Source organism: Pocillopora damicornis, chromosome 14, assembly GCF_964200805.1.
Source record: "Pocillopora damicornis chromosome 14, jaPocDami1.2, whole genome shotgun sequence".
Classification (NCBI taxonomy): Eukaryota; Metazoa; Cnidaria; class Anthozoa; order Scleractinia; family Pocilloporidae; genus Pocillopora; species Pocillopora damicornis.
The window spans coordinates 6,805,974-6,833,562 of record NC_142683.1 but is presented as its reverse complement, the minus strand read 5'-3'; the positions used below and the strand labels follow the sequence as shown (position 1 = coordinate 6,833,562).

The following is a 27,589-nucleotide window of genomic DNA, read 5'->3' as shown; positions in this document are numbered from 1 at the left end:
CTTCCTCTGGTCCTGAGCAGTGAACGTCACAAATGTCTTCGAGCGGAATAATTCATTGTTCTCCATGATTTTGTTACTCCTGGCTTTGTATGATATTTCTTCGGATTCCTCATTTATGAGATCTTTCTTTCTTTTCAGGAATTATCAAAAACTCGTTAGTATACTTGTTGATATGCTGGAGGGCGAGAATTTGTAAGTTATTTTCCTTGTTTTTAGAGTTTAAGTTTAGGAGTTTTAATCTAGCGTGTGGAAGATGCTCTTTTCGCGCCGGAATACGGAGGTAGAACGGTCCAGCTTCGTTCATGGGCCGGATCAACTGTAAAATCTTCACGACAAGACCCTTCATTAATTATTAAATTGTCGGGGAAACTAGACGAAATCCTTGTCGACCGTAGGAGCGGGGGTGGGGGTTGGGAGGGTTAACCATGTGAACTCGTGGTGGACTGGTATGTCGTCAAGAGAGTAGTTGCTATGGTCTTACTCGTTTTCAGGATAAACTCGGGAAACGATCCTCTTGGATCGTAAGCTAAATTTATCCGACCTATACCTATACCTCCCAGGCACATTGCTTGTATAGCCATTGGACCCTCCACTTGTTAGTCTCGCCAGAACCTTTTTTCCATATTCCTGTATCCTTGAAACAGTATCCCCGAGGAGTTTGTATTCCAGCTTGTAGTTCCATTGTTTTGCACTGAATGTATTTATGTCATAAATACTGTGTAATCCGCATGTGTTCTTCTTTTTTCAGACGCTGGCGTTATCTTCAGATTTGTTTCAGTTTCCTCTTAATGCTAATCCGTTATGATGTTCCTCTGCCAGCAAACGCAGTGAACCTGTGCGTGAAGTTCCTCAATCATGATGCATTAGTAATTAGAAAGGTAAATTACGTGACGGGCGAGCAGATCCTGTCATCTGATTTAAATTAGAAACTGAGTCGACTATTTATGGTTTGGTTTTGCAGCAGCCATTTCTCATTAATACGAGGCCAGCTAGTGCGAAGTCTGGAACCAAAAATTTTCTGTAAACCGCTGTGAACTTCTCTATCTGTTTCTCAAGCAGTGATCGTACTTTCCGATATTTGAGGTGGTAAATTTTTAGTTTTAGACTTTGCACAGGCTGGAGTGGTCGCTAAAAAAAAGTACAATATCAACGCGCTCGCAATAAGATTCTCCTCCAATCTAATAGGTTGTAAAGGGACCTACACAGAAGTTGAGCGTGAATCAAAGTATGAAAATATGGCACTTCCCCTGACTTGTTCTATAATTTTGTATAATGCAGTCTCGCTGACTCAAAAAATAAAATTGGTTTTAATACAGAGTGATGTGAAATAGAATAAGAGCGGTTGTAAATTCTGAGCCCAGTTATGAATTAGATGAAGACAATTTTGGTCTCGTCATAAGCTTAGAACAAAGCAAACAATTCCTTCGTCCTACGCTCGTGACAAGACGAAAAACATCTTTCTCTAAGATGTAAAGTGTTTGTCACAAGCTTGGAACAAAGACAAACTCTAACTCGTCCTGTAGGATTCAAACACTTGAGATCCTGCGTTCGGTTATTTAACCGAGGTTCACAAAACCTTTTTACAACTTTGAATTCAAATAAATATCATTTGACCTGCACATGAAGCACTGATCCTGATAGGTGTGTTGTAATTGAAGCAATCTTAGAAAAGAAGCGCCCACGGGATTCGAATTCATGCCTCCCAGAAACCGTTTGGGCGCTGTTTCAAAACTTATTGGTGATACAGGGCATTAATCAAGTTCTTATGGGATACGCGTCCGGCATTCAGCTGGAATCACGCATGCGCAAAACCAACTTACTTGTAAAGAGCCCTTCTGCCCATAGTAAGTCAAAGCAACCATAGTGTTTTCATTGTACTGTCTTTCTTGTTCATGCTCCATTCGTTGTCATCGTTTTTTGTTAGCTCGCAATAGACGCCGTTGGAGCAGTCCTTAAACAGCAGAAAAGACCGCACGCTAAAATAGTGGTCAATCCTTACACTGTTGGTAAGCCTAGCTCAGTATATTTTGTAACCTTAGCAAAAGCATGGCCAAAAAGAGCGACAGAATGCATCTAGTAACACTTAATTTTCTTAGTAATTTATTCAGAGGGTGCGGTAGAACCCCTGTTCGAAAGACACTCTGGAGGATATTGAAAATGTGGATCAATGTTAGTGTCTGAGCAACTGTGCTCCCCTAACCAGTCAATTGATAACAAGTTAAGATTAAGGCTGGTTTGTATCTGATTTACTAATACAAGAGGCCGAATAATTTCGTTCAAAGAAAACGTCTTATTCAGTATAATTTTTTCCCTCTTCAGCTGGATTACCCGAGCCAACGACAACAGTTATTCAGCCAGGCGATCGGGAGGATAACAAGTGGTATAAATAACTTGCACATTATTTGTGTTAAGCTCGAAAGTATTTCAAGTTGGCATGGACTTCAGAATACAAAAAAGCATCTGTTTTGGTTGAACAAAACAGATGCATCTGATTGGTTGAACGGTGGTTCCAGTCTCCTTTACCAGTTACGAAGCCTAAAACAAAGAAAAAAAAACTAAGTGATCCCACAGTGTCTTCGACATTATATAGATTGCTCCATGATGGTTGATAAAATGTTGAACGGTTAAAAAAATCAATTCAGGATTGAGCTGTGCAGGAAATACCGTATTTCTTCGAAGAAGCGCACGGCCGCTAATTTGAAATCTCGGCTGAAAAGTAGGGGGTTGGGGCGCTTAATCGAGGTGGAGGAGGGATACTCATTAAGCTTGCTCAGTAATAGGGCAAATATCAAAAGAAAGGATATCTCACATAAAGGAATTCTGCAAACTTGTTAAGATAGAAATAACTGGAGGAGAAAGAAAATTATTCTCCTATACTGATTCCGCTGTAGTTTAAACTCTAAAAAGTTATAAATGGTAATAACCGAAGATTGTGAGGGGGGGAGGGGGGAAAATAGATCATGATCTATTATTATTCTCATCATCATTTTCATCATCGCTATGATCATTTTTATTTTAATTACGTTTTATTTTTGTTATTTAGGCTGCAGTACTCGTCTGCTGTTGTCCCGAAAACAAAAAGTGAATGGGAAAGCTTTGTTTTCATAGACAAAACACACTGGGGTTACTATACTTGGCCAAAGTAAGTGTTGCTAACTTATGGGTCAACGGAGGGTTCGTAGGTGTCCTGGAAAACCTGAAAAGTCGTAGTCGAGTCTGAAACCTAGTTTTGGGGGCCAAAGCGAGGCTTGGAGTAATAGAATGAATCCTGAATGCAGATTTCGAACAACAGAACAATCACTGAAACGTTGCTGGTGCAACTCGAGTCTAGACTAGCGCGGCTAAACATATCGGAAATGGGCTATTAAAACTAGATTTCTGGAAAAGATCATAAACGACGTTAAAATGTGCCAAGGGCACACGAGGTGCAGCCGAGTGTGTCGCTAATGTCCTCACCATCTTTCGACATCCCACATCCATTACAGAACAGACATATGGTAACATCTATTTGTTTGACATAATAATAGTGATGTCATCTATACGTCTGTCCCCTAATAGATTACAAGGAAGATGCAATTAAAACGGGTATATGATTCAACTTACTGTATGAATTTGAAATGTTCAATGGCTCCTTTTTATATAGAAAACTGTTGACTTACGCGTCTGCAGACAAGCAACCTCTTCTGGGGAGAACGCGAGATCAACTTTCAGAGGTAAACAACCACCGACAGAATTTTATCCTTTTTGTGTGTGTGTTGTTTATCCGTTCTTCCTTCGTTTGTTTTGGTTGTTTTTAATCCTTATTTCTTCACACGCACCACGCTCTCCCTTTTAGCCTTGAGTTTTCGTTAACAAACTAGCCATGACACCTTTTACCGCCGCCCATGACACCTTTTACAGCCGCCTATGACACCTTTTACCACCGCCTATGACTCCTTTTACCACCGCCTATGACTCCTTTTGCCACCGCCTATGACACCTCATACCACCGCCTATGACACCTCTTACCACCGCCTGACACCTCTTACCACCGCCTAGACACCTTTTAGCACCGCCTATGACACCTTTTACAGCCGCCTATGACACCTCTTATCACCGCCTATGACACCTTTTACAGCCGCCTATGACACCTCTTATCACCGCCTATGACACCTTTTACCACCGCCTATGACACCTTTTACAGCCGCCTATGACACCTTTTCCCTTTGGTTAAAAGGTAAAATCAGATCGAAGTTACTCACTTGAATATTATCTTTTTTACGTTTCAGGAGGAACGGCACATATACGACTCATTTAGTCAAGAAGAATTTACGTCGAAATTTATTAATTTTCTGTCTTTAGAAGATAGAAAAGGAAAAGATAAATTCAACCTTCATCGTTTTATGTTATTTAAGGTTAGAAATGAAGCATAATTCTTAAATCGCGTGTTAGTAAGCTCTTTGTTTTCATTCTGTCAAAGAAAGAGAGTTGTAAGCATTAGCAAGTTTTTTCTAATAATAGCCAGTAACAGGAACTTTGATAGTTAAGTGGACATAGCTAAATTGCTTCTGAGTGAAATCCTGCAAGTGTGATCCTGTCTCAGTCTCTAAGTAATCTTGTCACGCAAAGGGTTCTCTAGAGAGTGTTGCGAGACGAAACCAGACAACAAATGCGAAGGAGACAGCCGACCTCCTTGAAAGCTTTTTGTGTGATTGCTAGTCAGTTTCAGTAGTAGCTACAGAGAAAGCTGCTACATGGAATGTTCCAAACAAACTCTAAGTTTCCTTTGTTGGATATTTCTGTGACATATACATATCTGTTGTTTAACTGGCGGGAGATCCGTATTGGAGAATTTAAGACCAAAGGCATAGTTTTTTCTCATACGGCCCACGCAGAGAGGTGGTTTGCTTCGTTCCGCTTTGCCGCGAATTGCGGTTAAATAATTCCGGACCGTGGTCCGTATTGAAAAACGAACGCACGATTAGCCAGTGAGATTCGAGGGTTGAGTTTCCGGCCAGCAGAGATACTTCATAACCCTATAAAACTGTATTTTTTTTAACAGGGTCTCTTCAGAAACTTTGACGATGCATTTTTAGATTTAATAAAGCCTCACCTTGAACGACTTTGTATAGACTCGCAGGTAAGGCCTAATGTATTGTTTTTAAGTCGTTGCATTAATGTCGCATTAATGTTAATAAGAACTCTGTAAATAAATTGTTTTTTCTCTTTCCATAACATGTGAACCGTTTATTTGTTGATTTGCAGGAGAGTAGCCAACGTTGTGCTGTGGAGATCATCGCCGCTGTCATACGAGGATGCAGACACTGGAAATTTGAAACGGTATCTAACAACGTTTCTCTGTAAAGGAAAACTTAACAAGGTCCTTGGGTTGTCCTTAATTTCAGTTAGCCCAATGTAGAGAGTTATAAGTATTCATTCTAGACACAACTTTCCTTATGAGCGACATTTATTTTTGGTCAATATGATCGATTGTCGTCAAATTACGTTTACCCTTGTACCCTAAGAGTGACTAGCATCCAAACTTCCTCACAATATCACCCCTGATTCACAAATTAAGGTCACTATAGGAAGGGAAATGATCACCAAAGAAGCTCTCGACTATTAAACAAATTCTCTTTGATAGCATCTAAGGTAATGTATAAAGAACGGTGTGGAGACTATGCATACTGATGTTAAGACGTTAGGGTTAATGAGGTGTACAAAATTGTCTCTGAATATGCAACAGTTGCGCGTTGTGCAACATATACTCTTACCTCGTCTTTTCCTGCCACTTTGTTTTCGTTTTTTTTCCTCTTCTCATCGCTGTCTTATCAGGGGGAAGGAGTCGTCTCCGAGTACTGAATGACATTTTTTTGCTTTGATTATTATTCATTCGTAGTTGGAGAGCCTGTGGGACTTTTTAATTCCTCTTCTGAGAAAAGCCTTATCTGCCGTAAACGTCGAGACCCTAGAGGACTGGGGCACTTGTATGGCAACTGCTGTGGTGAGACTCTCCTATGAATAATCTACCATATGCGATATATTTAATGTATAAAGAGGTAAAATGACAATCATATTAAGCGTAAAATCAGCATACTGCGCCGAAACATCTCCTTATGCGTAGCAGTAGCAATGGTCACCCGAGGTAGCAAACCAGAGGGAGAAATTAACCACGTGACCGGCGTGGGCCATTGAGAATCAAGAATAAGTAATACTTTATTCATTGTCTATCTGGTTGGCCCAGACCGTTAGGTGGTAAAGTTTCTTCTTCTCTGATTGGCTACCTCGTCATTGGGAGAATATTGTTATTTGAAATTCATCACAATAATCTGTCTCGCTACAGGAGAATCAGGATCCGCGCCGAATTCATCGCTTTTTAGAAATGTTACTTGAAGACCCTTTGGATGATCAACGTGGTTCCTTCTCTGATTCAAGGTTAGCTGCTTTTTATGATTCTTCTTTTGCTGTAGTGCATAACACCCATTGCGTGTTTGCCCGTGCACCAGTCGCACGAACCTCTTGCTCGGACACCCTCTCCCATTCATCAAGTCAAGTGTTTTTCGTTTCCTTTAAGCTTCTCGTTTTTAAAGTATTACATGTGACTTGTGTGTGTGTTTCTGTTCCTTTCAGTCGTTTGTACTTTATCCAAGGAGCGCTGTTTCAGCAGGAGTGGCGTGTTCCTGATTTATTGCACCGCCTGATGGGTGTATTAGAGCGTCATCTAAACCATCCGTACAAAAACGTGCGTGATCGACTGGGAAGGTTAGTATGCTAAAGTTGTTTTGAAAGCTTTGGACATGGTAGGGCCTTTGGACAATAATGGCAGACAGCAATCACACGGAGATTATCACTCAATTCCTCAACCTGGAAAAGCCTGCGCACTCGATATTCGAGGTCTTACTCGCCTCCAGGCTTTGCTACCCACATAACCTGCCTCGGAAGGTTATAATACAAACCCAATATGCCATATCAAAATTAGACTGGGAAATGATTCTTACTTGTTGTACACTAACAGTTGACTCAGGCCGCGAAAGTGAAGAAATTGCTGATCCACCCTCCGTCCAGTTAGTCTTGCTTGATATCTTCCACCCAATGGTTTATTCTCTATCTTCTTTGCACGGCATACATTCGTAATGCTGTACTAGGAAATAACCTTTTATTTACTGATTTATTGTCTTGTTCGCAGTGTTCTGTGCAGTGCTTTAATGTACGACCTCAAGTTACGTAGCACCGCACCTACCCGCTCTCCAAACAGGAAGCAATTTGTGAGCAAGATACTTCCGCAACTGGCGGGACTACAAGAATTAGCGCGTGAGAAGGAAATCATGAGCGGAAGTGATGTCAGTGTGACAAACTCGGAGGAGACTGGAAGAGAGAAAGTAAAAGATGGGTCACGTGAAAGTGATGAGAGAAAGGAAGCCATCAAACGACTAAAGACAAGTAAGATCTTACGACTTTTGATCGTAGACTTCCTCTGTATTTTTGTATTTTCTTATTTTTATTATTTCCTCTCCCACTTTTTTCTTCCTCTTTTTTTCTTCTTCTTCCTCTTCTTTTTATTATTATTAGTAATAGTAGTAGTATTTTTACTATTATTATTATAATTATTATTATTTCTGTTATATTACTTTCTCTCTTCCTTGTTTTCGCTGGTTTTTTCTTTAGCTGGTAACATTTTGTTTGTTTGTTCTTTTTTTTACTTAATTGTTTTTTTTTCAGTGACAAACTGGCTTTTATCACACGCTGTTCGCTCATTAAACAGTTGCCCTGAGGAATTCTTCGATCTTCTTCCTGTGGTGAGCAATCTTAATATCAACAACATTCCCATTCAAGTTGTCAAGTAAAAGAATATTTGTTACGAGCTGAAAGAAAAGGATGTGGTTAGCCGGGTGCTAGTGTTGACTAACGTGCATTTAGGAAATGCTCTTTGAACCCGAAAAGACGGTAGAACTATGGTTTGCATCCCTTTTTGAAAGATCCATCAGAAAAATAGAAAAATATCTCTCTTTCAAAAGAAGTGCGCACATTTGCACAAAACTATAATAAAGACTAAAGGCAGAAAGTAAAAGTTATAAACTGACATTTGTCTGGTGAGTCAACCCTTTAACCTCTTAGAGTGACTGGATTCTAATTTCTTCTTACAGTAACACCCTTGAGGCAAATGTAAAGATCATGAGAATAACGGACTTGATCCCAAAAATAAGAAGCCAATGAGTACCACACGAATTCCCTTGTCAGTACCTTTAGAAATGAGAAGACAACAGTGTGAAGAGTATTAATACTGATGTTAGGGTGTGAACGGTTAAATGAAGCATTTTGTCCCTCGTGTGTATGCTTTAAATTAACTGAGTACATTCTTCATGTGTTTGTAACAGATCATTCTTTTTGACTCTCAAGAAGACGACCCCGAACTTCAACTCTATTGTCACAGAGTAAGTGTAACCTTTAAACTCTCAGATGAGGTCAACGTGTAACTTCTCTTTACATTGTCGATACATTATCCATAAGACAGGGAACGAGAATAGAAAACGTATCAGAAAGAAGGTAGTAACTTTGATATAACTTCAAACTCTGAGCCTCTTAGCAAGGACGTGCATGGCATCAAAACAGAAAAGAAGGAAAGGCTAACATGAAAGATGGAAACGTCTTGTCGCAGTGTGCGTGTACAGTCTCTTTGCGAGCGACTCAAATAGACTCGGTCAATATTGCTTCTTGATTTCTTTTTTCCGCACTAAATTTGTCCGAATCTCTTTTTCCCGTAGACCATTTCCTACTTATCTCAAATGGAGCTTCCATTTAGTTTGATTCCTGTGGCGTTACAGACAGTCAAACAGGTAGGTTACACTTTACAATGTCTCTGGTACAAAATTATTTTCATTTCTCACAGAACGAGAAAGAAAACAAATTTCGTAATTTTAAACGATCTCATCGTGTTCTTTCTTATTTATCGCCTGTTCAAAAGTACTGAAGAACAATCCTAGGTTTTTCAAGAAAGAGGAATTATGGGTAGGGCCACGCGTTTCTGCGCGTGACCACGGGACATAAAATAACTATTCTAAAGCGTTGCCTGTTGTGATAGGCAGCGAGCAACGAAAAGAGGAAATGACTAAAAACCCTTTGCAGGGGCTTTCATGACAGATCTCTTCCCAAATCAAGGTGAAAAGACACAAGTGAACAGAAGGTTCAAACTTCTGTAAGAGAAACAATGAAATTAGCTTCTAAATGGTGAAATGAGGCTCTTTGCTCGTCCCTGGATCTGTTCTAAAATGTTTTTTAACATTTTAACGCTATTTAGTTCATATTGTGTCCTTTAAGGTTGGAATGTTTCTTACGGTATTTCGTTTCCTTTTACAGATCGCTAGCAATAACTTGTGGCACCCCAGGCGAAGCATTTTGGAATATCTACAAGTCATGATTTTCGCCAACCTCTTTGCTATCGCTAGTAACGCGAAGTTTGTTTCAGATGTTAAGGAGCTGGTACTTAGTCTCCTAGCGGATGAGCAACTAGAAGTAAGCGAGTTCTGGTGTAATTCTGACGCGTTCAGTGTCAGTTCTGAGCGGCTACAGCTTTTTGTAATCAGTAGCAAAACCGAGAAACTTATTGGTTCCCTAAAGAGAATCCTTAGAAAGCGTTTTGTGTTTGGCGTGTAGATGGTGATGTGCTGTTTAAACTAAAATTTTTCCACTCTCAGGTTCGTGAGACGGCAGCAGCAACTTTCAGCGGTCTCGTTCATTATGGCTTCTTTGAACTTAACGACGAACTCCAGGTGAGGTCAATTTGACCCCGATTTTGAAGAACGCTTATGAGTGCTTAATTACAGAGGAACTCGTCTTACGACCATCGCATTACACGAAACTTTTTCTTCCTTCAAATGAACTGAAAGGCTAACCCTTTACATATTTGCAAGACTTGACTCTGATGATGACTTTTATTCTTTATTTATTATTTATTTATTATTATTATTATAATGTCAAAACTCTAATCACTGTCATCGACCACAGACTTTTTCAGGACTCTTCAACTGCACGACGCTACTATAGAATCTATTATTGGCCCATATGTGCTACCTTAACCCGGATCGTCTAGTCATGGCGACTTGGCTTCGATGAAAGTTGTTGTTAATTTGGGATCTCCAGATCATTATTCCAGCATTATAATCTAACCTCGCTTCATTTGCCTTTTTTAATATAACTTTATGTAATATGTATTTTGATTTTGAATGGTAGACCCTAACCTCGCCTTTTTTGTTCGCCTTCTGTCTCCCTGACTCCCGCTGACCGAGAGCTTGCCAATTTACCAAACTGATTTATTTATTACAGAAACAATTTACTAACATGGCGAACACTAAGCTCAAGAAAAGGAAGAAAGGTGTGGTTGGTGCAAACGGACTCAATTATGACGCAGGTACAGTTAAAGAACAAATTATCATATTCCTGGTCGTTTTTCTGTGTCATCTCCTTTCAACGATGATGGTTTCGACTGTTTTTTCTTATTGATCAACGCGACTCAGCCCTATGTGTAAATGTGTTAAGACGTCAACTTTTCCCTCAACAATACGTGGAAAGGTTTATTTTGTAGATGAACATCGTAAAACTGAGGATAAGACAAGTGCAGCACAATTGAAACTCCAAAGAACGAAAACATGAAACGAGATCGCGGTGCATCATGGTGGAATACTACTTACGATTACTTTCCTACGACCACTTTCATCCCTTACTTGGTTCGTCTGTAGGTAGAGGAATCTTGAAATAATTCCTTTTATGTTGTGTGATTTTGTCTTTAGCCCTGATCCATCGTCACGCTGGGGTGTTGGGGCTAGCTAGTTGTGTCCAGGCCTTCCCGTACGATGTACCGTCCTGGATGCCGCAAATCCTGTTGGACCTGGGTGATCATCTACATGACCCACATCCGATACAGGTGGGGCTAGAAATGGAAAACTTGATTACAGTATTTGGAGCTGGTTAGAAATAGAAACTAACGTACAAATCATTATTTAATTTAAAACTTATGAGTTTGCTTTCAGTCTGCTGTATTTGAAGTTGTGCGATAGCATCCTAGACCTGTCGGTGAAAGTAATGCTACTGAGAAGAACTTCCATCTATCACTATCCACTATTGGAAGTTAGATATCGAGTGGTAATTTCTTTTGTTACCACTTATTTCGCTCCGCAGTGTGTATAATCGAAGCCACATAGTGATTTGAACAAAACTTATCGATCGTTTCGTACTTTTTTCGCTCTCAGGCCACTGTCAAAAAAGTCATGTCGGACTTCCGTCGCACCCATCACGACAACTGGCAAGAACATAAACAGAAATTCACTGAAGATCAGCTGCTGGTGTTGACAGATCTACTGGTGTCCCCGTGTTATTACGCATAAACATCGAGGAACAATTTCTCCTTCAGACCTCTGATTTATTCCACTCTTAACCATCCAACGCTTATCTTTTAGCGCCGCCTTGACTATTACTTTTAACTATTTTTGAGATTAATCCGACGTAATCACATGTTACTTACGTGGTCCTGTAGAATGGATCATATTTGTGCCCAACGCAGCATCTCGTCGCGAAGAAGCTGCGTGACCTGTCACGCTAGTCACGCTATAGAGCTTGACAGGCTGTTTAGAATGAGAAAGCCTCTTGCTCTTTGAAGAAGAACATGAAAGAGGAATCCTTCCATGTGGAATAATCTACGAATTATAAATTTCAGGAGGTGTAATCTTCTGGTAGAAGTTTTATTACATGACACTTCGTTTACAGTACTTATCGATATCGTTTCATGAACTTGGAAATCGAACAGGTTAGCTGTGCTACTCATGCTTAAATAAATGGGGAGGGGGAGGGGAGGGGGGTCTAGCTTGAAATTAAGTATAAGAAAGATTGAAGTCGTGGTGGAAACAACAAATGTGCTTTCAACCTTTCTTTATCGTAAATTTCAGCAGCTCTAAACTTTAAATTGTACCTTTTATATACCAGAGGATAAACATATGCATGCTCAAATCTTTTGTAACCATATCGTCTTGAGGTTTTAATTGTCAGGAGCTAAATCATTTGAACTTCAGAGTTCGTGCTGTATTGATTTGTTGGTTTTTTTGTTTGGTGTTTTTTTGTTTGTTTCCTTCACTCTCTTGATGAACTGTGCTGGGAAGAAAGACTGCTGCCCTTTCAATAAAGACAATAAACTATTTACAATCTCTCCTTTGAACTTGTGTCTATGAAAATTACTTTTAAGTAGGTAAAGAATTAAGTGTGCGAAAATGATAGTTTGTGACAAGGATGGTGTCATTTCTGTTCGTCCCCTAAAATAGGGGAAGATGCATGGAAACTCGCCCCTCAGTGTTGTAGATATTTGACTCCCTAAAACCCAGGAAATGAAGAGATTTTAGGCAAAGCAATGCTAGTCCTGATCTTGATAGGATCTACAGTCTTCGGGCTTGACATCCTTTTAAGTCGGCGATCATCGCGGTGAAAATTGGCATTTAAACATCTGGTCGAGTCAGACATCACGAAAATAAGCTCGGTCCATTATTAGCGAATAAATCTCTGGCTGAACCGACGAGGATAACACCCACCTCGTCAACTTTAATTGATTTAATTTACACCAACTGCTCGGATAAGATCGCCTGTTCGGGAGTTTGTCATGTTGGGATAAGTGATCATAGCATGGTGTATGTTTATAGAAAACTTTCTCTGAACGGGATGTCGAATGGACATAATTCAATAACACAGAAATTTCCGAAAATTCGATTGCCAAAATTTTCGAGATGATATTCAGTCTCAATGTTGGAATAATGTATATGAGTCTTCCGACCCAAACGAGATGTGGCAGCAATGGAAATGTACATTTCTAGCTATCGCTGACAAACATGCCCCACTGAAAACGATGCGCGTTCGTTCACGAAGTTCTCCGTGGATTACCGCTGAGTTGAAAGACTTGATGCATAATAGAGATATATTAAAAATCAAAGCAATCAAAACAAATGATCCCAACAATTGGGCAGTGTTTAAGAAACAAAGAAATTTAGTCAATAAGCAAGTACGCTTAGCAAAGCAAGTTTATTACCAAAATATTTTTAACAAGCACACTAGCGACTCCCGAATGACCTGGCAGACTATAAACGAGCTAACTTCACGTAAATCTGGGAAAATGTCAGTGACATCACTAAAAGTGAATGGATTAACGATAACTAATCCACTGGAGCTATCAAACGAATTCAACAACCATTTTGCTAATATTGGTCCAAAACTTGCCAGTGAGATAGATTTTGATAGTAGTAGCTATAAACGATATCTTGCCGGTACAGATAAACGGTTTGGCCAACCTACTAATCCAAATAAAGTATTTTCACTTTTAAATAAACTAGACAAGTCAAAAGCAACGGGCCTTGACACAATATCTGCTAGGTTTATCAGGGAATGCGCTGACCTTATTTGTGTGCCGATATGTGATATTTTCAATCAATCTATTAGCCAAGGGAAGTTCCCAGATGATTGGAAATATGCAAGGGTTACACCTCTCTTTAAACAGGGTAACCGCGATGATGTCAACAATTACCGCCCAATATCGGTGATTCCAATAGTGGCGAAAGTGTTTGAAAGGATAGTTTACGATCAATTGTATGCCTATCTGGAAGAACATGATATTCTCTATCAAAATCAATCAGGGTTTCGTGCTACTCATTCAACTGTAACAGCATTGTTGGAAGCGACAGATTCTTGGGCATATAATATTGACAACGGGAAAATCAATGGAGTCATTTTTCTAGATTTGAAAAAAGCTTTTGACACTGTTGATCATCAGATCCTCCTATCGAAATTAAACTATTATGGCATACATGGCAAATCTTTCGAATGGTTTCAGTCATACTTGGAAAACCGCACACAGAAATGTTCTGTGAACGGGTCGCTGTCCAGCAGCTGCTCATTAACTTGCGGCGTCCCCCAGGGGACCATCCTCGGTCCACTATTGTTTTTATTATATATCAACGATCTTCCAAATTGTTTATCAAATTGTGAGCCGAGGATGTATGCTGACGACACACACCTTACATATGCGGGCGGTGATCTTGAGAGTATACAGCTTTGTCTGAATGAGGACTTAACAAACGTTTTCAACTGGCTACAAGCGAATAAACTCACACTGAATATGACAAAAACCGAATTCATGCTAATAGGGTCAAGGCAGAGACTGGGTACTCTCACAGCTTCACCAACAATTAGAATGAACAGCACTCAGGTGAGCCAGGTTACCTCTACAAAATCGCTTGGTGTGATTATAGACGATAGGCTCGATTGGCATAGTCACATCGAAAAATTAACAAAAAAGATTGCCTCTGGTATCGGGTGCCTAAAGCGAGTCAGGCATCTGATCCCAGCATCGACCTTACATCTGCTTTACCAAGCTTTAGTAAAACCTCACTTTGATTACTGTGACATTGTCTGGGGTAGCTGTGGGATAACGCTACGAGATAAGCTGCAGAAATTACAGATTAGAGCAGCCCGTGTTTTGACATTTTCCAGCTATGATGCCGATGCAACTAAGCTACTTGAATTTTTAAGTTGGAAAAATCTGACAAGCCAGCAGGAAATTCATAGAGTTACCATGGTTTTCAAATGTCTGCACGGGCTAGCTCCTGAATATCTTAATTCTAAGTTTAAATGGCGTAACTCTGCTTATGACCTCAGGGACTCTGAAAATAAACCGTCAATGTTCCTCTACCTCGCACTAACTATTATCGAAAAAGCTTTAGCTATAGTGGAGCCACATTATGGAATAGTCTTCCATGTGATATAAGGAACACAGAGTCTCTGGGGTTATTTAAACGCAAGATCAATGCCACTCTATAACGCACGGCATTCACGGAAAACAGCTTTTAAATATTAGTTAGTGTTTTAATTTTTAAATAGTTTTAGTTAATGTAATTGCTGATGAATTGTTTCGTGCTTAAATAAAGATTATACTTATACTATACTAGTCTTTTAGGTCTTTGCCACACCATTAATGGTGAAGTTCAAGGTCTTTTTGACGTACCTGCCTACAACAAACTGCAAATATTACTTTTTACTTTACTTTGCGGTGAAGAGTACCTGTCAGTTACATTCAAGTTATGCTTACTTGTCGCCACTTTCATCTGCCCTTCGCCGTACACTTTTCTTCGTATCTTAAGCGCCATCTCGTGGCACTGTTCAGCTTGAACGTACTCTCCAAGCTTGCGGTAAACATTTGCCAGGTTCTTGTAGCTTCTTGCAACGTCAGCGTGCTCCTCGTCGTATATCTTTTTTCTTATTTTCAGTGCCTTCTTGTGATAAGCCATTGCTCGAAGGTATTGTTGAAGATCATTGTGAACACTCCCTAAGTTATTGTAAGTTCTAGCTGTATCTGCGTGTTCTTCTCCGTAAATCTTCTGTGCTATGATCACTGCCTTTTCGTAGTATTTCTTTGCCTTGTGATGCCGTCGAAGGTCACTGTAGACAACCCCCATGTTGTTATAGCTTTTTTCTACGTTCGGATGTTCTTCCCCATAAATCTTCTTGGTGATGTTCAATGCCTTTTTGTAGTATACCTTAGCTTCACTGTAGTCACCAAGATTTCGAGAGACGTTCCCCAAGTTGTTGTAACAGCCTGCTACAGTGGCATGTTCTTTTCCATAAACAGCTATAGAAATGTTCGTGGATTCTTCAAGGAACAACAACGACAATTTGTACTCGCCCTGCAGTGTTAGCACCCTACCGTGAACGGCTAGAATGTCTGCTTTCAACTTTTCGGTTTCCTTGGCGTTGCTCATGTATTCAATGAATCCACAAGCAGATGTTGAAAAGAGAATCGCGTCAGATGGGCTGCTTAGATCACAACAGACAGTGGCGGTTTTCGAAAGCCACTCGGCCATACTGGCTGGCGTGTCAGAGGACGCTAATGTTTTCACCAAATCACCCCTATTTGCAAACGTAGTGGTGAGAACGTCATGCAGCGCTTTACAATGACTCGTCACTCGCCGTAGCTTTACACATGCATGACCGTTCGTGAATAGCTGGTCATGCTCTGAAAGGAGGACCTGGTGCAAACTCCTTATTGCGTCTGGTAAAGCCTTTCGGGTCTCAGGATGAGTTATCCGAGTTGCTTTGAGTACTTCGTGCACTATTTGGTGCATCTTTAAGTACTCTGGAACTTCATCGTCTCCACGCAAGCAAGTGATCAAAGAGGACTTCAAAATCTTTGCTATTATGAGCTCTTTCGTCGGTCTTTCATGAGTTTCTTCCGTGGGTGCGGCTGTGCGAGCTTTGACGAAGCTGACAGCTGCTTCAATTGGGAGGGATTCCGAAGCACACAAAGAAAGAAGATAAAATGTCTGACGAAGAACTTCGTCGTTTTTCGAAGCATTGTTTAAAGCCATCTTTACAGCCGTGGTCATAGTTTTCGAGTAAGCTCCATTTTCCTTAGCAAGAGGTTCTTCAGTACCTTCACGTTCGCCTAGAGAAAGTGTTTCCAGATAATCATGCCATGTGTAATTTGGAGAGCCACGTCTAACAACGACACAAACGTAAAATGCAGCAGCTGCTAAGGCCAGCGGCTGGAATTCAAGAACTTCAGCAACCTCCTCCGCCCGCTTATGGTTCGAAATTTGAGATACTTGCTTCAGCAGCTCTAGAGCGTCTTCCCTTTGCATTCCCACGCTTAGTGATTCATGGTAAGTTTGAGGAGCACTCGTTGGAATGGCACTGGTATCTTGAGTTGTGATTAGAATCTGGCCATGACCACACTCTTCGCTAGCAGTCTGGGGGAGATAGCCCCGGACCGTGGACAGGTCCTCCACGTTATCAGCGATAATCAACCATTTGAAAAATTGTCTCATTTTAGGAAAAATTAAACTTTTAAGATGATGGATTGTTTCCTTGGGACTGCTATCTTTCGAGGTTGCAAGCTGAGTCAAGGTGTACTCTGTAACTCCCAACTGTTTAGCTAGAGTGATGTAAGAATCCACAAGAGTCTCCAGAGTTTCTGCATTCACGGTTGCCACGAATGTTTGACCGTCATTCTCATCTGATGATGTTCTGAAGAATTCTTGTCCAATCTGACGAGCAATTTGACTTTTCCCACAACCAGGACTGCCTGATAAGTAGACTGTACTAACCACGCCTTTGAATCCATCTTCAAGCTTCTGCATTTGGGTTAAAATTCTTGAAACATCATTTGTACGTTTGACTATTTGATGAGAAGGCTTGAATGGTAGGTGACAGAAAGATGCGACTCTGGAATTTATCTCGTCAGAAAGACATTGGATCTGTTCTTGTTCTCGTAGTATGGTGTCTTCTGCCTGCTGTAAATCAAACGTGAGCTTTCGAACCTGTTCTTCTGAGGCATGAAAATTCGACTTTGCTCTCTTTAATTCTTCTTGAAGGTTATTAAGTAAAGCCATAAGGCGATTTACTTCAGAAGTAGGAAAGCTCGTTTGATTTTTGACCTCTTCAATATCACTGATTGGAAGACCCATGGAGCTGAAATCAACCAAAACTCTTCCAATGCTATTGTGAAATTCGGCATCTGTACATTTGGCCTCGGTAATATGGGCAATGTAATTCCTGAATTCACGAAGATCATTTACATTTGTCCTTACTAACCTGCTTAAGGTTGTCCCAATACTATCTGAGAACAGGATGGCAAAAAACAAACAGCTACAGTCCCACTCTGCGGTGTTACCATTTTTGATCGTTGTCAGTAATCGCGCATTCCTTGAACGACTTTTCTTTGATTCGCTGTTGAAAAAATCGCTACCATTCTGTGTTGTGTCTTTCCATTCTCCAAAGCTTCCTTTGTAACGGATATCCCATTCTGATTTGAATACGCTTCGGAGACTTTTTGGAATCAAGTCAAATACGATGTAACAAATTCGGAAAAAGTTCAACTGTTCTACAGTGTACCTCATCGTGACTGAATTTCTGCGGGGAAAAATCAAATGCACCAAGGTGAAAAAATGCTGACGCGAAAAAATAATTAGCCTGAGATCTAGAGGAAGACCGTTTACTTTGGTGAGTGAGGATGACTTCTTCGTTAAACATTACTATGTAATGACAAGATTTATCACATAATATCAGTAAAAGCAGTTTTCCTTTGATCCCAAACAAAGTTTTTAGTCGAATCGTTCACGGCTTTGTTTTGTTTGTTTGTTTTCTTTTTATGTGACAGCATTTTTTTATCATCATGAAGTTGCAAAATCCACTTCTAATACGCATGATCTTCCAGCGACCTCCTCTCTTTAAGAATCACCTCTTTTTTAGGGGAATTGTGTTTTACAATTGCTCTTTTTCCAAACTCTCTGCTATGTTTCTACCTGTTTTTTGAGATAAAGTTGCTGTCCGAACAACCCAAAAAAGAATGTGTCATTACACCTCTCCCTCCGTGTGAGTTTTGACTATTGAAAAAAAAAACAAATACATTTGTTTAATGCTGTAACCAATTACAGCTGGCTTAAAAAACAGAATTATCCTTTTTACTTTTCTCTTTTCTTTCTTTTCTTCTATTTTTTTGGAGGTGGAGGCGGTGATTGAAATTAGAAGGTTGTTTCGAAATTTAATTAGAAGGTTGAGCTAATTCTTTCGCTTTGCCAAACTAGGCGAAAAGTCATTTTGAAGCAAATCTTTAGTGCAACCTTCATAAGTAAGCAATAATTTCAGAAAACCGTCTTTTGTGCCAACCAGGTTATACGAATCTTCGACATCTTCAATCCTCAACTTGCTTAGATTTATCCTTCCTCGCAGCAGGCGTGACTACTCGTGACTTCTTCCTACAGTCACGCAGATGGTGAATCAATATTTCCTATTTACAGCAGATTTCCCACTCATCCGGGCCAAGAAAAACACTGCATTTTTAAATTATAAATAGATCGCTGAATTACGGCTGTTTCAACTGGACAAGGATGAATTTAAGTCAGAAATTTCCTCTATCTTAATACGATCCAGCCTTGTACGATATAGGATAAATTTTGTTCAGTCTCACTGAAGAAAATGGTAACGTCATTGACAGGAAGAATGAAGTGCGTTGGTCATACATACATACATAAATTCACTCATTTTAGAGGCATTTAGGCTGATTTTGTGCACTTTAAACGAGCGATACCGACAGTCTTTTGATACAGAGCCCACGGTCCCTGTCTTTCTTGAAGGCAACTTAAATTTCTCTGTGATAACCCTTACGTGAACTTAATAGTTCATAGAATTTGTTTGTTGCATTCGTTTTAGAGATCCTAAAATCAGTGCCCATAAACAATAGTACAGCGGCACTGAAGCTGTAAAAACAGTTAGGAAGAAATTTTGGAACACTATGTACGTCTGGGGGACTAATCCCAAATGAAAACTCCGTCGGTGACACCATATACTACAACTGAATTAATTAAAAACATCTGACACATTTTTCATGTATTCGTCTGAACACAATAACTGTTTTTAAATTCATTCACTCAGGGGTAACTCTTTCTATTCATACTTACTTTAAACGGTTCCGGTAAACATTTCGTATCTCTTTCAGTATCGATCCAAAAAGGAGAGTGTCGGGCAAAGACAGCACGAAGATCGAAAGTAAAGGTCTTAAATTGTGCTGCTTCAGCGTCATACGATATCCTGTATTTCATTTATTCGAGAGGCGTGTGAAAGGTTACGGAAGGAATACTTACCTACTGGCTTTATTACTGTGAAAATTTCCTATGGGGGTAGGGGCCCCATTATGACAACCAAGGCCTTTTTAAATGTGGAAAGGCTGGGCTATTTTGGGGAAGCAATTGGATGGTTTCATGCGGTTATCAATCAAATGAAAAGCCCAAGTTTTTTTTTTTTGAATCGGGTTTTTCCCTTTGTCCATTGTCACGCTAGCTATATTTAGTATAGTTATCGATAATAGCGTTAAACTATAAGCCTTTTCATGATTTAAGTGTTTGATGGGGATAGTTCTCCGGCTATTTTAGAAACTTAAAATTGGGTGAAGTATTCACCTATTTTTATATCGAGGTGTATTTTTCCTTCACAAAAGGTTCACTTGTGAACCAAATTTCGCTCATCCAAGGGGCAACATTAAAGTGATAAACCGCTGGATGGTTGAGAATATGTAGAGGAAGTGAGGAAAAGATTTCTGAGATCTGTTTGCCAGATCAGATGTCCAAGAGAAGAAGGGAGAGTACTATTGTAAAACGACATTTTATAACCACACTTATTGCTATCTCTAATCTGATTGACTAAACTTTTGCTACTCAGTAAAGTTGTCTGGTACATCCCACGCCACTACTGACGTGTGGACGTCTTGTATTCTGCCGCATACACCTTTATTGATATCTGACGGGTTATACCAGCAACTAAACTACTCGCTACATCTAGTAACAAACTCGGGTTTTATAAGTGCGGTTGAGGATCTAGAACGTTCCGTACCATTGCAATAGATTCTATTTATATATTGATTCAGGGATGACTCAGCATGACACAGCTACTTCTAGAACATTCTTGAAGGTCACACTACAACTACCACCGGATTATCACGCGATCGCGAGCGCCATGCCTCGGCATAAATGAAGATATTTCGGGCCATGTTAGCTTACATCCTGCCCCATTTCTGCACCACAACTATTTTTATCTTTGCGCCAATTTCACTGTCAAAAACAACCTGGGTGGGCGTTGAAGAAAAGCTCGACAAGTGAGCAGTGTTTTTGCATCATAGCCGGCCTTTAAAGTAAGTAAGGAAAAAAATATCTTGAAATTCTTTACAGGCTCGTTATGTTCTGAGAAATAAATCCTGGTTTCTCAAATTTGTCCCATTTTTAGTTCGCGTAATACTCGAGTATCCATTATTGTCTTAGCTCTATATTTACGTACATGAATTTTCTATTTTTAGAATGGACTTCCCGTCTCTGAGGTATTATTAGAAACCAATGGAATTGAAAACAACTCCCTTGTTGTCAGAGGTATACGGGGAGATGAGCGTTTAGATAAACGGATCACTCTTGAACGGACTATCTTTATCGATCTCTTTTAGATTGAGTAAACTCCAGACATTCTTATTTTTCATCTACGTCTCTCCCCGTAAAGGAAAGAATGTAGCATACTTTTTTCAACTTTACGTCACGTCGGTCCACCCGAAGTGGTGATAATGGTGAGATGCAATGGAAGCCATACGGCATTAAATGCCTTCAATGCGGTTCAATTGTGCTCATCTTATCTTCAAACATGCCACAAACATGCAGAATTTACCTGCATACAATAAAGGAGTCATTCACATGCCAGGCGAACGTATTTGACAGAATTTATTCGGGCTCGAGTTACAGGAGTGAAGATGCTATTTGTTTTTTGCTTTGTTTCTCTGTTTTGTTTTTTTTTTGTGGTTTTGCATTTGTTATGTATTTTAGATCGAGCTTGAGAGAGAAACCCCAAATGAATGACCACTCCTCAAAACACGTTTATTGAAACAAAACCATCTCAATAATTTAGTCGTGCACTCAATAATTAACAAGGATAAAGTGTCCATATTCCAAAAGGATAATACTAAAAGTGTTAATCATTTGTTCCTTCGTGTTTTTCAGCGATACTTTACCATACAAAAATTCTTAGGACTTAATGAAAAAAATGAAAAGGATTTCTTTATCAGCTCTTTAACCTCTTTACATCTAAGGTTTGTCTTTATAAAAAAAATGCTACTGAGCTTTATGTGCAGGAGAGTCCATTATTTTTCCACTAATTTTTCATTTTACGTTGACAAAATACGCTTAGGCTTTTATCAGGGGCGTAGCTTGGATTTTTCTACGGGGGGGGGGGTGGGGGGAAGTAACATTGTAATACCCAAACTACCCACCTAAAAGTTAACTTCTTCGTGCTATTTGCCACATGAATTATGAGGTTTGAATGTCGTTATATTTAAGAGCACTCCAGAACTTCACCCATGTTCTGTGCATTTTCCAGAGGGCAGACTCACCCATACCATGCATACACATCAACACAGGTTTTACCGCTATTGTCTACCTCTCCGAAGTCTATCCAATCCTGTCCGTACCATATCTGCATCTCTTGGTTGCTCGAGACAGACAATGGATTGACGAGGTTGCGAAAAACCAGCTCATTTGAATCATGATGATATCCAGGAAGATTGTAAAAGTGCTCTCTTTCATTATAATAACCGGAAACAAAAGCTTTCAAGTCTTCGGTAGGGGGCAGAATGGCCTTCTTATTGGCATCTGTGATGATCGTCATCAAAGTTTCTCCATATTCTGAGTGGATGCAGCCCCAGTAGGATGAAATAGTAGAACTGCTGCAGCGCACCGACCCTGACCTGTGAATAAGCTTCATTGTCTTCACATGTCCACTTTTTGTCATTTTGAAGGAACCATATTGGTCATCTTTGGCTCCAAAGCAGATAGGCTCTTTGCCATTTATCTTCTGCCAACTCTCTGTTGAAAAATAATACGATACACCTACTATTTAAGAAATAGAGAAACCTTGACTGTGCTCTGTTCTGTTGTAAAGCACGTGGAAGTGGCTAAAGCACTAAGGAAGAGGAGGGAGAAACACGAGACATAGTCGAGTGTTTCTCCACACTTTTTGAGTGCTCTAGCCACTTCGTAAGTGACTAGAGAAATAACTCGGAAAGGATATCAGAGCAAGCTCTTAACTGTTTACTCGAAGGGCGTTCGAGATAATTTCTCAGGCTTGCTTCACTGCGATGACCGGAGATCGCCATGATCAGCTAGCCGCGATGGACCTCTGCATGATCGTAGTCGCTCTTACACCGTCATGCTAGTATATATTTTTTGTTCTGTTTTATTTTTGAACACGAAACTATACATACTACAAGAGTGTTAGCTTTGTTTGTTTTTTGTCACCGTCCTTAAGCTTGAAAATGTGAACGTGAAGAGCTTCAAAACTTAGAGTGTCCATATCGTTTTCTCTTTAAGGATTTTCGTCTGTGCTCACGTTACAATAACGTCAATTACGGCGCTTGACATGTTTACAAAATAAACCTTTGTTTGGTTCTTCTCTTGCTATTTGCCGACTCGCTTGTTCCGAAATTTCACTTCAACTAACGAAAAAAATTTTGAGAGAAGTCCGTGAAAGGTCGGGCATAGTACAATTTGGCAGTTGGCGTGACAGCGTTAGCTCTCCTGCTCTATGTTCTATACTACGATAGAGCACGCTGTTTCAACCAATGAAAGCGCGCGTTATATCCGGACTTAATTATAACAGGAAATAAAGTGGAGCTTAAACGTACCATCACAAGCTGTGAAAGTTTTAATATCGTAACCAATAAAAATATTTGAAAGGCAAAAACCAACAAAATAGCGCCAAATATGTAACTTTGATAAAAGGCTGTTGCAAATAAGTCATAAGCAGGTCACTCTATAAATTGTGTCTTTCGGCTTTTATCCAAAACTAATATCTCAATGGCGTACAATTTTCTATAAACGAGAAAATAATACTTGCCAGTGACATTTTTTCTTTTCCTTCACAAGTTTACCTTTCAATAGCACCACTAAAATTAGCACACTGTTATCTTTTTTTTATTATTATTATTCTTGTTTTTTATGTTGCAGCAACTCTGTGACTATTTCATTCTTTTCATGAAGTCAAAACTAAAGAAATATGGTGACACCAGCAGGATTCAGTTTCATGATGAACTCGGTCCAAATAAATGACTTACCATCGCAGTAAGCCTCGATGACCCCTCCAAAACCATTAGAGTAAATCCAGTATTTCCCATTGGCCATCTCGTCTCCCTCACTCGCTTTGATCTCACCACACGTTGCTGCTGGAAGGTCCTTGATGGATCCGAGAGAGACTGGGCCGAGAAAAAAACCCAAAACTATGTAAAAGTGACGATAACGACCAATCTCTGTTGCTCTTTTAACCTGAGTAGGATGCTGATTCTACTTGTCATGCGCACGTTAAGACAGGAAGTAGTAAAAACATTTCCGGCGGGGATATTCTTTTACCTATGGTAGGTTGTACCTACAGCAATTAGCAAGTGCAACCCTAAAGGTCCTGGTAAGGTCTTTTAAAAGTCGCTCGTGTCTTTTAGGGGTATCAAGATAGCTTATGAGATAGCTTATTTTCTATTCCACAAGCATATTAGAGAGACGGAAAGTAACAAAACTATTACCTTAGGAGAATTTTTTTTTAGGTAGTATCGCTTCCGTAAAACTCGTCCCTGGCCGGCTTGAAGAAGTTTACAACAGTTAGACGAAACGCGTCGGAGAATAAAGAAGTTTTACAACTACGTTCGTAGAGTGCTGCTCACTAGTTAGTTTCAAAATTTTTTAAAAAAATTTTTTTAAAAAAGCTATATTGAGATAATATTAGTAAGCTACCAGGTTTTGAACAGTATGAATTAATGAGTCGTAACTTCTTGGCTAAAAAGATCTTTAAACCAGAGTAGCATCAAACCATGTCTGACTGTCTACCTAGTTGCCTTTTGAACTTTATTATATCAGGTTTTGAAGAATTTATAGCTCAGTGACAAAGTTCATTATCAGTGCAGTAGTGAGGCAAAAGCATACCTCTATTTTGAGAACGTTTCATGTAAAATTTTTTCCAGTCTGGCGCAAAATCTTCTGGTCTTGCCTCCTTTGTACGATTGTTCAGTTCACAGATATTTTGACCAATGACAAAGTTGTAGCTCTGACACCTGATTTCTTTTTCGCACCACAGATAGCACTCCTCAGGGAATCCAACCCGTAATGTTTTAAAGGTGTGACCTCTGAGGAACATTCTTCCGATGGAGTTTTCATTTTCATGACACTGGCCAGTGGCGTTCATGACATAAATCCAGAACATCACAAACATGAATGTCAGCCAGAACTCTGGACTCATTCTGCTTTGAATGCTGTTCTTTCCTAAGAAATCTGTCTACAAATCATAAAGAATTGGATGGATGCACTTGAGAAGTTTGGAGGACACGAGAGAACCGTAGGAGTTAAAGTTAAGCTTCTTGAGTGCGATTTCTCTGGGTCCTCGGGAAAAATTGTAGGGTGAAAACTAAAGACGCGAAAATCCACACAACACTGCGCAACTGATTTTCCGGCCGCATGGAACATTCAACCATAATCTATTACACCCAGAAAACTTTTAATTTTTCGCTTCTGAGTGGCAAATCTAGCAATTATTTGAATGGAACTTTTGCCTGGAAATATTTCTTTCTTCGCTTAGCACGCGTGTTATTTGGTAAACCCGACATACGTTCGAACCGACTTTGAAATCTGCTGATCCTCAAGCATCTTCTGCGTGGTTTTTTTCTAAAAACTTCGATTTCTGAATACATTCTAATCAAAACTATCACCTTTTTTTTCTTTTGGGTTTAGTTTCTTCAACAGTTCTTAATTCAATAGAGCTTGTTTGACTAAAAGACGACTTATTTTAGAGATATTGCGCACTGCCTTTGACAATTATTTTGCACGAGGAATAACAATATTTAAACACCAGCATAATGATGTCATAAACAAATTGGTTCATACGTCGTCATACTGGGCATTCATCGAGATATGAAGCACTTGGGAAGTTTGGAGGGCACTCAAGAAGCTACAGTTCTTCTCGGCTGCTCCTCAAGCATTTTTTCGAGCATCTTTCGTGCTCTCCAAACTTCCCACGCGCTTTATATCTCGATGAACACCCGCTGGCGTATGAACCAAACGTTATTAAAGACATGGTTAACATTTACCGGTGTTTATTTTTTTACCTTGTAAAATTTTTCCGTTTTTGGACAATGGCTTGAGTGCCAAATTCATCGCAGACTTCAGCAAAAACTAATTGAAACTTATAAATTTAGCTAGTCCTTTCTCAGGAAAATGGTGGTATGATCACTTTGCTGTTATTAAAGTTAGGAGACAGCCAATCGATTGAAAAGAAAATAAAGAAAATCTTCACTTAACCGTACAAGCAGAATATGATGTTTCCAAACACCAAAGTAGGTCATGAAATCGGGGTTAATATCCAACACTACAGCCCTCGAAATCAGATCGGATAAGTAATACATAGACACGCAAATGCTTTAACACTGCGGAATAGCTTCTTACAACATCAGCCTAAATCTGACTGTTTCCTACGTCATTTTAGTTCCTTTTTTAATAATTTAAGGCTTAAGAAATAAATTTGCACAATTGTATGTTTCCTGTATCTTTTGGCATCATATTACTTCCTTTTTAAACAATTCAGATTCATTCATAGAATTTTAAGGCTTAAGAAATCAGTTTTGCATGACTGTTTTCGCCAAGTTGGTATCGTTTCAATTCCTTTTTCAATAATTCAGATTCATTTTATTCTTCAAAACTTTTCTTTCAGTATATTCGAGTAGTCTAATTTTTTTCAGGAGTCATAAATCGCTCGGAAAACTTATTTTTGAGGAATTCTTGCTTAATAAGATAAAACATTTTGAAACTGGACACACTAAAGAGACTATGATTAAAAGCCCAATGAAACATTATGGTGGAAAGAAATGATTTCAGCTTACGTTCTAAATTCATAGGTTCGCGATAGTCATAGGTTCGTGGAAAGAAAAAACACGTCATTGTGAAGTTGACAAAATTCACTACCTTTCTATAGATTATACTTCAATGAACAGCCACGATGAGACTATGTCGAATATGTTCGAAGTGATGCCGACCAAGGAGGTTAGTTTCAAAAGATTTTTATCTGTGACAAATTTTATCCACGATAGTAATAGGTTCTCTTCACTGAACACTAGATCGAAAAAACTTCCGTAACCCTAGTTGACCAATTATATGGAAAAGTTTAAAATGGCATTTTCCAGTAGTTTTAAAACGGCGTCAGTTCGTGATTGCAAAAGCCTTTTTGTTTACTACTTGAATAACGCAGTTTTAGGCTCTCTGAGCGTTACGCGTAAACGGTATTTGCATCCTTCCACTCATTTCATGGTACAAAGAAATCTTTTTTATCATGATTAAGTATTCTCAGTGGTAAAAAAGATGAAAAATGGAAGAACGAAAAAGATTCCTACCTCACTCACAAAGAGAAGCCTGGATGATTCCTTGAAAATCTGCTGGATGACAATGGAGCCGATAATATTTAATAGTTCATAGTGACTAGACAATATCGCGCCTGAATAACACATTAAATCAATTATCCTAGGACCTGTAAAGGTTCCGTTCGTCGACCAATCATATGGAAAAGTTTAAAATAGCATTCTTCGGTAGTTTTAAAGCAGCGTCAGTGCTTAATTGCAAAAGCTGAATAACATTTTAAATCAATTATCTTAGGACCTGTAAGGCTCCACTCAAGCAAATCCAACAGAAAACCGTAATGAAGGCTTAAGTGTGTGGGGATTGGACGGGAAGTTGTCGTAAGCCCGGGAAAACCTTTAAATCCCCGCACTCGCACGAGTCTTTAAAATTTTCCAACAACAGAAGTTCTGTTATTGAAGTTTAATTAAAGAAGAAACAGGTATGAAGAAATGAGTCATGTCTTTCTTTAAACTGTGAATTCCTTGTCCTGACCCAAAATTAGATAGGAAAATATTTTAATCGTACAATCTCTTTGTTTGTAGTCCAGCGCGTTCCCCTCTTGTGTATATTATAGCGGCGTCCTCCTTAGGTTCAAACATAACTCAGTGATCATATGTTAAAATAGTTATTGATTGAGT

The 27,589-nt window shown here is 39.4% G+C and overlaps 3 protein-coding genes and 1 long non-coding RNA gene across 4 annotated transcripts in view; 2 read left to right on the top strand and 2 right to left on the bottom strand.

Annotated features, from left to right (window-relative positions):
- LOC113671081 (proteasome activator complex subunit 4) overlaps positions 1–12,181 on the top strand; it is a 36,307-nt gene extending 24,126 nt beyond the window's left edge. The window contains exons 34-54 of the mRNA XM_089194476.1: positions 139–192; positions 749–878; positions 1,925–2,006; positions 2,320–2,380; positions 3,044–3,142; positions 3,644–3,713; positions 4,269–4,394; positions 5,042–5,119; positions 5,245–5,319; positions 5,879–5,983; positions 6,323–6,414; positions 6,610–6,741; positions 7,166–7,419; positions 7,699–7,775; positions 8,355–8,411; positions 8,742–8,813; positions 9,334–9,489; positions 9,672–9,746; positions 10,300–10,384; positions 10,764–10,897; positions 11,223–12,181. Coding sequence (XP_089050602.1) covers positions 139–192; positions 749–878; positions 1,925–2,006; positions 2,320–2,380; positions 3,044–3,142; positions 3,644–3,713; positions 4,269–4,394; positions 5,042–5,119; positions 5,245–5,319; positions 5,879–5,983; positions 6,323–6,414; positions 6,610–6,741; positions 7,166–7,419; positions 7,699–7,775; positions 8,355–8,411; positions 8,742–8,813; positions 9,334–9,489; positions 9,672–9,746; positions 10,300–10,384; positions 10,764–10,897; positions 11,223–11,357 — 2,149 coding nt within the window. The 3' untranslated portion in view covers positions 11,358–12,181. The remainder of the gene's footprint in view (positions 1–138; positions 193–748; positions 879–1,924; positions 2,007–2,319; positions 2,381–3,043; positions 3,143–3,643; positions 3,714–4,268; positions 4,395–5,041; positions 5,120–5,244; positions 5,320–5,878; positions 5,984–6,322; positions 6,415–6,609; positions 6,742–7,165; positions 7,420–7,698; positions 7,776–8,354; positions 8,412–8,741; positions 8,814–9,333; positions 9,490–9,671; positions 9,747–10,299; positions 10,385–10,763; positions 10,898–11,222) is intronic.
- Positions 12,182–13,017: 836 nt separating this feature from the next.
- LOC113671073 (uncharacterized) lies at positions 13,018–19,638 on the bottom strand. The gene is made up of 2 exons (XM_027187283.2): positions 19,458–19,638; positions 13,018–17,910 (listed from the first exon to the last, which is right to left on the bottom strand). Exons 1-2 carry the CDS (start codon positions 19,577–19,579, stop codon positions 15,012–15,014), a joined length of 3,021 nt encoding a protein of 1,006 aa, XP_027043084.2. The 5' UTR covers positions 19,580–19,638; the 3' UTR covers positions 13,018–15,011.
- An 835-nt stretch (positions 19,639–20,473) lies between these two features.
- LOC149034215 (uncharacterized) lies at positions 20,474–21,227 on the top strand. Its single transcript, XR_016183133.1, has 2 exons — positions 20,474–20,683; positions 20,846–21,227. It is a non-coding gene; the product is annotated as an uncharacterized LOC149034215 (long non-coding RNA).
- Positions 21,228–21,243: 16 nt separating this feature from the next.
- LOC113671087 (uncharacterized) lies at positions 21,244–27,002 on the bottom strand. Its single transcript, XM_027187303.2, has 4 exons — positions 26,948–27,002; positions 24,495–24,843; positions 23,639–23,776; positions 21,244–22,391 (listed from the first exon to the last, which is right to left on the bottom strand). Exons 2-4 carry the CDS (start codon positions 24,805–24,807, stop codon positions 21,916–21,918), a joined length of 927 nt encoding a protein of 308 aa, XP_027043104.2. The 5' UTR covers positions 24,808–24,843; positions 26,948–27,002; the 3' UTR covers positions 21,244–21,915.
- Between the last annotated feature and the right edge of the window lie 587 nt (positions 27,003–27,589).